At 41.9% G+C, this 10,224-nt stretch overlaps 2 protein-coding genes across 4 annotated transcripts; one reads left to right on the top strand and one right to left on the bottom strand.

Moving 5' to 3' along the window:
- Positions 1-1,381: 1,381 nt before the first annotated feature.
- On the bottom strand, positions 1,382-5,404 carry EMB2735 (embryo defective 2735). 3 transcript variants are annotated; one of them, XM_078572907.1, is made up of 5 exons: positions 5,269-5,404; positions 4,736-4,874; positions 4,488-4,656; positions 3,417-3,605; positions 1,382-1,577 (listed from the first exon to the last, which is right to left on the bottom strand). In XM_078572907.1, the coding sequence occupies exons 2-4, from the start codon at positions 4,871-4,873 to the stop codon at positions 3,418-3,420; spliced, it is 495 nt and encodes a 164-aa protein (XP_078429033.1). In that variant the 5' UTR covers position 4,874; positions 5,269-5,404; the 3' UTR covers positions 1,382-1,577; position 3,417. The 3 variants fall into 3 exon arrangements, with proteins under 3 accessions (XP_078429033.1, XP_078429032.1, XP_078429034.1); XM_078572906.1 differs by lacking the exon at positions 1,382-1,577 and having other exon boundaries at positions 3,331-3,605; XM_078572908.1 differs by lacking the exon at positions 1,382-1,577 and having other exon boundaries at positions 3,331-3,605; positions 5,179-5,309.
- A 76-nt stretch (positions 5,405-5,480) lies between these two features.
- Positions 5,481-6,621, top strand: LOC144701172 (6-phosphogluconate dehydrogenase family protein). The gene has a single exon (XM_078572904.1). It carries the CDS (start codon positions 5,481-5,483, stop codon positions 6,420-6,422), a length of 942 nt encoding a protein of 313 aa, XP_078429030.1. The 3' UTR covers positions 6,423-6,621.
- Positions 6,622-10,224: the final 3,603 nt, after the last annotated feature.

Raw genomic sequence — 10,224 nt, forward strand, 5'->3', positions numbered from 1 at the left:
TTGTAGAAAATAAAATTTTCTGCTTTTATGTCTTGGTAAGATAGAAGTGAAAATTAATGCAGCAATATATTTTTACCACACTCTCTCTCTTTCATAGTGCATGATCTTCCAGGATGGGACTAGACCAGACGATAAACATCCCAATTTTTTGAGATTCGTCTGAATCGTCCCTTCTTGAGTCTGTTCCATCCCACATATTTTCGTCCATGTCCCGTCCCATCAGACATTCTTGTCCGGTCATACATCGGGGACAAAAATTATAGGTCATCCCTTTGAATGCTCAGTTTTTGCGCTCAGTTCGTGATCGACTCAAGAACTCCTTCTCGGCTCTCGCCTGGCTTTCCCTCTCGGCTCCAACTTGACTCCCATGAATGAAGAAACCGTCCCGTCAGCCGTCCATGGCAAAAACCGTCCCATCTGGAGACTGGCTGACAATTTTACGTCCTGTCATTCGTCAGACCTCACGGACGGGACAATTTTTTCGTCCATGGATGAAATAAATGTCCCTCTGCATCCGTGCACTGTACTATCCTCTCTCTCTCAAAATCTCCTCTTCGTAGCTCCCTTCTATGATACTGGTATTGGCAATCATTTCCATGGACATAAGTCACCTACCTCCATATCTACTCCTAAATGATTCTGCTTATAGATGTATAATATTTATAAATCAAATTATGTCAATCCATTTATCTTTTTATCCATCTTTCTTATCCTCTTTCTATCCATCTTTCTATCCATAAATTTCCTTCCATTATGTTCTTCTTATCATCTTTATACAATCATACATGCATTAATATCACCAATATTGGCAATCATTTCCATGGATGGAAGTTACCTACCTCCATATCTATTCTTATATGATTCGGCCCATATATCTATCATCTTTATCAATCAAGTTATGTGCCTACTCTATCTATGTGGCATTATGTTAATACATTTATCTTTGTATCCATCTTTCTTATCCTCTTCTATCAATCTGTACCCATAAATTTCCTTCCATTGTTCTGTTATTCTTATCATCTTTATACAATTATACATGCATCAATCTCACCAACATTGGCAATCATTTCCATGGATGGAAGTTACCTACCTCCATATCTATTCTTATATGATTCAGCCCAAATATCTATCATCTTTATCAATCAAGTTATGTGCCTACTCTATATATGTGGCATTATGGCAATACATTTATCTTTGTATCCATCTTTCTTATCCTCTTCTATCAATCTGTCCCCATAAATTTCCTTCCATTGTTCTGTTATTCTTATCATCTTTATACTAATCTACCTGCATCAATCTCACCACATCTGCTTCTCTTTTACCTCACTATCTTTCTCCACTTGTATCTCTCTTTATTCCTATCTCACCTTGCATTGGGAAATTAAGAAAAATCTACAGAACCTTGAACAAGAGGAGGAATGAAACCCTGCACGCTATTGTAATAATAACTCAAGAGGGGACGAATTAGAGGGGAAAACATATTGCAAGACAAACTTCATTTATTATGTGTCGTATTCTCTGTCTTTGATTTTTGACATTCACTCATGGAGTCCGACAGCAATAGCTGGATTTCCGTTCTGAAAAAAAAACAATGCACAGTGGCTGACACATTTGGAAGGATCTCATAAAGAAAGAACATTAAGAGTGGCAAAACACAATTATTTTGTTATTAAGCTCAACTTAACCAAAAACTACATAAACCCAGAAGTTATTTTAAACAAGGTGAGGCTCAACGAAAGATGAAATACACAATGATGCTTTGCTGCAACCAAGCTTCTCTTGCGCTGAGGTAATATTTTACAAATGCATCGACTGCTAGATGTGGTACCGAGGCTTGTTCAAAAAACATGAACTGATTTAGTTTATCCATGCTTTATTCATAACAAATGATTTTTTTTGAAGAAAATTCATAACTCATGATGATCTCTTGCACCCCATTAGTAAATTTGAAGGGAGATGGGAGTGCAGACCATGTTGTGTTCATCATGATTTGGCCTCAATCATTGTGATTAAAATTCAAGTTGTATTCAAAATTCCACATTCACTGCTTAGCTCCAATTTCCGAATATTTTTCTACATTAAGTGCTTTTTCTCATTCTTTCTTATTTTATTTGATTTCATTAATTAATTACGAGATCCAAATATAAATGATATCAAAATATAAGTTCCCAAGAGGCTCAGTTTTCAACCTCCAATATATCAGGTTCGCAAAAGCAGTGGTCTGATATGATCCCTAGCCGTCTTGAGGGGCATTTTTGTCTTTTGACCATTAAGGGCATCTAGGCCTCTCTCCTCCCATGTCTTAAATATTACAGCATTCCTTTTAGGAGGGCAGACCAAAAATGATCTTATGTGGCTACTTGTTTCACTCTTCTCCTTCCTCTGCTGTCCAAGCTCTGTCTCCCCCCACGATCCCCGTCCTCGTCGATCCCTGCCCCATCAGTTCGACCTCCTCTTGGATCATTCCCGTTCTCTTATCGACCCCGGGAACTTCTACCTTGCCTTGCCCTCTACTCACCTTCCAATACGTATCTAGATCGAGGTTTGTATCATGGTCAAGGACAGTCCACTCTGTCCCTTGAAAGAAAATAGGTTTCCATTTACAATGAATTTTCAATGCTTATTATAATAAAAATGCTAAGATTGCAAGACAGTGATATAATCTGACATTTTTTCCATATCAGATTGCAATAAACACAACATAGCAAGGCGTGATGACAGCTGGTTTGGATTTTAATTTGTCTGAGATAGGATACTATACTGTCAAGGGTCTCTTTGGAGTTCTTAGCCCATTAGGGGCATTTTAGTCATTTGGCACACTAGGAGGCATTCTTGTCATTTCCATTTTACATGTATTGCATTTTAAATAGATTAGCAGTCCCTTGAGGAAGGCAGCTAAGAAGTATCGAGAAGTGAAGTTGTTTGACTCTCCGGCCAAGTCCATCCTGCCATTATCTTCTCTCCAGCAACATCCACCTTGTCAAATCTCTTTCTAGGTGACCTCCATCCACAGACTCCCCTCCCCTATGGACTACAAGGTGATGTCCACTCCATCTCTAGTCATATACGATGTCCACCCTGCCAAAATTTCTCTCTCTCTCTCTCTCTATCCCCTTTTCATGATAACAGTCCATCCGTCAGTTATCAGTAACCTACATTCATCCCTTGTGACTATCTTATCCCGGAATGTTTTTTCTCAAAACATCTTTCCAGGCTTCCAAATATCATCAAAAGTTACAATCTGTGTAATATTTTCCATGTCAGAAGCTAGTTTGACTATCACATTCTGCAACTATCTTCAGGAAGACAAGTACTTTGGGATAGCACAAGTGTTCATGATAACTCCTATTCAAACAAAGTTGTGGTGCGCCCAAGAGACGAAAAACAAGCTAAGAGGAAGAGAAATTATTAGGCACCTCAAGTTGATGACCCAGTCGACTTGATCGGCTGATCAGATTCCACTTTCTTCTCTCGAACCTGCTGCACACCCTCCTGGTACCCTTGAATGAAGCTCTTCAGTGCATCTCTGTATGCGGCGGCACGAGTCATGTACAGCCGCTGCATAGCAGGTCTCAAGGTCTCCATTCCTCCCCTTGCAGCCACCGCTGCAACATCAAATTTAAGGTCAAATAAGAACTCTTAATCTGGCAAGAACATAAATTAACAAGAAAACTGAATTCACACAAAGAGGTAAGCTCAATGATGCACAAAACATGGATAGACTCATCAGCAAACCAAAACAAGGATAAGGAATATCCATAAAAAATCAAACATTCAATCTCCATGGAAACATTGCTGGTGGTTTGCTCACAGTTAGATTGAAGTAAAAGGTTAGAGAGCTATTATTTTTTTCTAAAGAAAGAGAATTATAGTTCAAGGACGCGGACGGGACGGTTTTTTCGTCCCCGGACGAAAAATCGACCCCTCAGAGGATACAGACGAATTTAGGGACTAAAATTCGTCCCGGGGATCACCGGACGGGACGGTTTTTGTGCCGTGGGACGAAAAAACCGTCCGTCCGGAGGTCTCGGATGATGGACGAATGGATGTGGACGAAAAACCACCGGATTCACGTCCGACGGTTGAGATCTCGCCACGTGGCCTCGCTATGACAATTTGCATAAAGGTCCCTGTATTTTTTTGCCCGTGCCAACTGACGCCGCTTAGAATTAATTGTACATATGTCTATTTGCATTCTTTCTCCTCCATATTTCCCTTAAAAAACTTAGAAAAATCTAGATTAATATATTAAAAATATAAAATGGGTTTTTTTGTCCGGGACGAATTTCGGGAAAAAAATCGTCCTGGGAGGACTCGACGGGACGAAAACCATCCCGGTATGATTGGACGGGACGCTTTTTTTTTATTTTTATCGTTGGACGAAAAACGTCCCGTTCGTCCACGTCCCGGATGATCCGGAACTATAATTTAGAAAATTTTAGAAAATAGTTAGAAAAGTATAAACATGAACATGGATGGTCTCTCACCAAGGTCCTCTAAGGCAGAGGTTTCGCTGCCAGCCGCCGTCGCCCCGCCGCCGTCTCCCGCCTTGCTCTCGCCGTCGTCTCCCTTCTTCTTGTAGGCATTTGGGCGGAGCTCAGGGCCAATGTCCCTTACCCAGCTAGCTGCATACAGCCTTGACGCCTCCCTCAGAACCTACCAAAAAAATCAACTTTTCCATTAAGAAATTCTGTTGATTTTCACACATGGGAATTCAAGAATTGCCATTTCAGACATAGTATCGCTCCTTCCAGCTGAGCTTCCTCCGTTTGCGGGCGTGAGGAGGGTCGGGTAGTGAGGAAGGGAAGGCGATCTCCTTCAGATCGTAGCGGACATAATCGTAGAGCTTCCTTGCCACGACCCTTAGCTTCATCCTAAGCGGATGATACCAGAAAACCAAGATCAGAAGATCGCGACTATTAATGGATAGTAAAACAAAAAACCCAGAAAAAAATACGGGCGCCTTGAACGCGCGCAAGAAGAAAAAGAAAATGATAGAAACAAAGAAAAGATTGAGGACCATCTAGGGGAAAAATGAGAAAAAAAAGAGAGACAAGTGCATAGGAAGGAATCCAAGAATTATATGCATTAAATGCCTCTAATTCTAAGAAATGAAGCTCAGAATCTGTGTATTCTACACAGGTTCGTGTTCGATTCCCTAAAACTCGCCAGTTTTACCTCGTTAAAATGGGGCAAAACGGCAGCAAAGGAATCAACGCAGCAGAGAAGCAGAGAGAGAGAGAGAAAGAGAGAGAATTCACTGCCCACCAAGTGTTTGCTTGCCGTCCCCTGCTCCTCTCCTCTCCCGGCAGTGCGTGTTTTTAACAGAGATTTGAATAAAGATCGAAACTTTAATCAAATTTGAGCGTACCCCATTGATCGGATCAAGCTCGAGCGACCCGATCGATCGATGGGCCGATCTGGGCCCCGATAACTTCTCGCTGATTATCACCATCTTCTTCTTCTCCCTCGCAAACCCCATGTCGAGCTCGATGGCCTCTTCTCTTCCTCCGCTTCCCCGGAGAGTGGGGTGGGTGGGCACGGGAGTAATGGGTCTATCCATGGCGACCCATCTCCTCTCCGCCGGTCACTCTCTCACCGTCTTCAACCGCACCGCCTCAAAGGCCGCCCCTTTACTCGACAAGGGCGCCAAGCTCGCGGACTCCCCGCGAGCCGTAGCGGAGCAGAGCGAGGTCGTCTTCGTGATCGTCGGATACCCATCAGACGTCCGCCGGGTAGCTCTCGATCCCGACCATGGCGTCCTTCCCGGCCTCCGCCCTGGCTCAATCCTCGTCGACATGTCCACCAGCGACCCATCCCTCGCCGAGGAGATAGCCATCGCCGCCGCCTCCGTCTCTTGCCAGGCCGTCGACGCGCCCGTCTCCGGCGGCGATCGCGGCGCGCGCGAGGGGAAGCTCTCGATCTTCGCCGGCGGAGACCGATCGACGGTGGAGCTGCTCTCCCCCTTGTTCGAGAAATTGGGCGTTTTGAACTACATGGGCGGACCCGGGTCCGGGCAGCGAGCGAAATTGGGTAATCAGATCGCCATAGCTTCCACCATGGTTGGATTGGTGGAGGGGATGGTGTTTGCGCACCGATCTGGGCTCGATGTGACGCGGTGGATCAAGGCGATTGCGAGCGGGGCGGCTGGATCCAAGTCTTTGGAGTTGTACGGGGAGAGGATTCTGAGGAGGGACATGGCCGCGGGGTTCTTTGTTCATCACTTTGTCAAAGACCTCGGCATCTGTTTGAGGGAATGCCAAGCCATGGGACTTGCTCTGCCCGGGCTGGCACTCGCGCAGCAGCTGTATTTGTCGCTGATTGCTCATGGGGAGGGGAATTTGGGCACTCAGGCTCTCATCTTGGCCATTGAGAGGCTCAACAATACTCGACTCGGCGATGGAGGAGAGTCTTCTGGCTGAGCTAATTCAGTTGTTCTCGCGCCTGGTCAGTGCTCTTTCCGAGTTCTTGGTCTTTTAGGAATTTCTCAGGTTCTTGGGCTGTAGAAGATTGCTACTCTTCGACCATGTTTGAATCTGAAAGAGACGGATAATCTAAGATCGTTGCACCCTGTTTAGGACTGAATGAGAAATGGTGATTTAATGGGTTGTTTTTCTTTAAGTTCCTGTTTTTGTTCATTTCTTTTTTTTGAACAATGTTCCTGTTTTTGTTCATACCTGAGGTCTACTTTGTAGATTCATCCCTGGAGAGACAAAAACTGTTTGATTGTTTTACTTCCTAGAGAGATGTTTGCCTTTCTTATCTCCTTGCCTTTTGAAAATTTCCAAGCTTCTTGAGCTGTGGAAGATTGCGAATGTCGAACATGTTTGAATATGAAAGAGAAGGAGAATCTTAGATCGTTCATTATAAAATGGTCTGCAGAATGGCTGATCGTTGCACCCTTTTTAGGACTGAATGAGAAGTGCTGATTTAATGGGCTGTTTTTCTTTAAGTTCCTGTTTTTGTTCATACCTGAGGTCTACGTTGTAGATTCATCCCTGGAGAGACAAAAACTGTTTGATTGTTTGATCTCCTAGCCTTTTGAAAATTTCCGAGCTTCTTGAGCTGTGGAAGATTGCAAATCTCGTTCATGTTTGAATCTGAGATCGTTCGTTCAAAAATGGTCTACAGTACGACAAATGGCTGCACCACTAAGATCTTTCATTAGTTGTGATTTATTGAAGTTCATGTTATGCTCATAACGTAGGTCTACATGTAGATTCATCATTGGAGAGAGACAAAAACTGTTTGAGTATTCCTCTTCCTACAAAGATGATTGCCTTTCGGAGTTCCTAGTCTTTTGAAAATTTCCAACCTTCTTGAGCTGTAAAAGATTGCAACTATTGAACATGTTTGAATCTGAAAGAGAGAGAATCTCTGATTGTTCATTGAAAAATAGCATATACTATGACAAAGGGATGCATTCTTATTAAGAGTACATGAGTAACGGTGATCTAATGGGCTAATTTTTTGTAAAGTTCTTGTTTTTCTGTTCATACCATAGGTCGACATGTAGATTCATCCCTAAAGAAAGACAAACTGTCTGATTATTTCACTTCCAAGAAAGATGATTGCCTTTCCAATCTCCTAGCTTTTTGAAAATTCCAAGCTTCTTGAGCTTTGGAAGATTGTTTTTTTTTTGAACTATGCAAATCATGTTTGAATCTGAAAGAGAAGGAGAATCTAAGATCGTTCATTAATAAATTGGATACACTAAAGAAAGAAAAAAAGGATACACTATGAAAGATGACTGAATCATAATTAGGTCTACATGAGAAATGATGATTTAATGGGCTAATTGTTTTATGTTCATGTGGTGCTCATACCATCGGTCTAGAGATTCATCCCTACAAAAAGACAAAAACTGTGTGATTAATGCTCTTCCATGAGAGACGATTGCTTGATGAAATCCACTGATTAACCTTCGGACAGTACTAAAGATAGTGCAGCCAACATCTGAATAAGTTAATATAGTGCATATTGTGTTAAACAGTCATCACCAAGGTCAGGTTTAATATACCGTTACATTTTCAAAACCGCATTTAAATTCCTTGGTCAAAGTCTTTTAAGAAATAACTAATTCCACCTATGGAAAAGGAGATAGGTATTGGAGTAAAAATAAATACAGTTAGTTTATATAGAATGTAGAAACAACAATCTCGATTTTCTGACCATCCATGGAAGTAGTTATTGGTTTTGGGTCACATTGACCTGTTCTGATGTAAAAATCAATGACATCTCTTTGTTGGTTAGTGACAGTCCCTCCTTTAGGGTGTTAAACTTCAAACCCAGGGAAGTTTTTGACTGATCCCAAATGTTTTCCGCTCGTCCTCATTGAAGCTAGATTGGGTAGTAGATTTGGGGCCATGTGATCTGTTGCCCCAGAGTCGACTACCCAATCTTGCTTCAACGAGGATGAGTGGAAAACAGTTGAAATACGATGATCATCTGACTTCAACATGGAGGTAGAGCCAAGCATACTCTTAAGCCGTTCTACATCTTCCTGCATGCTACTTAATTCTTATCCATTAGTGGCCCGAGGGGAATTATGTTCTTCTTGATGTGCTTCGTCAAAATCGTCCTTAGTACCTTCTTGGAAGTAGTATTCTGAGCTTGACTTGCAAGAGCTGGTCTCCCATGAAGTTTCCAGCATTAATCAATGTTATGGTCGCACTTCTTACAATATCTACAGAATAAACCGTCCTTCGATTCTTCTGATTGTTCTAGGTCGCCTGAGATTTTTTTGGCACTGCCTTGGACATAAGGCTGGTGCCACTATCACCATCAAGTGGCTCAGAGGCTACTCCGAACCACTCCTCTTCTTCCAGAATAAGTCAAATTGCTTCCTCCAAGTCTGGTACTTTTTCTTGGTTTAGAATCTGGCTCCTCATACCTCATAATCATTGGTCAGACCCATAAGAAATTTGTACAGCCTATCCTTTAATACAGAGGCCCACTCATCATAATTTGGGTTCCTTCCATGACAATAGAGGTCGATCTCTCTCCATGTGGACTACAATTTGTTTACATAGGATGTCACATTATCCTCACCGTGGACCATATTGGCTGCCCTAGTCACCAAGCGATATATTCTCCAATACCTGCCCTCCCTGCCTTAGTATGTCACAATCCCTACCCTGGTCACCAAGTGAAACCAGGTGATCATATAATTTCAATTGCTTTCTCCTCATTCTCATTGAAGCTAGATTAGCTAGTCGACTATGGGTCAACAGATTGCAAGACCCCAAATCAACTTATTTTCACCTCTTATTCATTGTGTTACACTTTGAGAAAGATGATTACTGCTGGAGGAGAAATACTTTTGATAGCTGGGATTGACACTGTCTTCATTAATCACTTGAGAAGTTTCAAGGAAGTACTACACGTACCGAGAATGAGAGCTCAACTTATCTCTACATAGCGATTGGTGAAAGATATTAAATGTATTCTGATCTTGAACTCTAATAAGTATTTTTTACTTGACAAGGTACTCAACCGAAGGATTGGATCTATTAAAATGAAGAACAAACTTATTCAAGAGGAAGATAATCATGGAGATGCTTTGATGGTGGGAACCTGGAGTCTACGCTAGGGGGGGACATCAAAGAGGAACCTGAGAAAGCTGAAGAAGATCAAGATCTTGCATTCCAGAACAAGACATCTATCGTTTGATGTTTTGGGGAGACTGTTCCCAGTTTATGTTAAAAATAGTGTTGTATCAAAAAACTCTTGTGTAATGCATGTCGGTTTAGAAAACACAAACGAGCTTCATTTTCTGGCATTAGTGACAGGAAAAATCATCCATCTGACTTGATACATAGCGATATTAGGGGACCAAGTACAACCCCATCTGTTACGGGAAAGAGGTGGTTCCTTGTCCTTGTTGATGACTACACTCGAGAAACATGGTTACATTCGTTTAAATACAAATCTGAAGTATTCATGATCATGCAAGATTTCTATTCTTTGAATATAAATCAATATTATGTCGCCAAAGATTATTCTAATAGTGCCTTGACCAAGTTCTTCTGTGATCAGGGTATTATTCTCAAGTCCTATGTGTAAATACTCCTATAGACAATATGATAGCAGAGAGAAAGATTGGGCATGTGATTGCTACTACCAGGACATTAGTTTTCTAGGGTCGGGTCCCTAGTCAATTCTGGGCAGATGCACTCCTGATAGCTGTTTATTTAATCAACCGGCTTCCATCAAAGAAACTAG

Source organism: Wolffia australiana, chromosome 3 (assembly GCF_029677425.1).
Source record: "Wolffia australiana isolate 7733 chromosome 3, ASM2967742v1".
Classification (NCBI taxonomy): Eukaryota; Viridiplantae; Streptophyta; class Magnoliopsida; order Alismatales; family Araceae; genus Wolffia; species Wolffia australiana.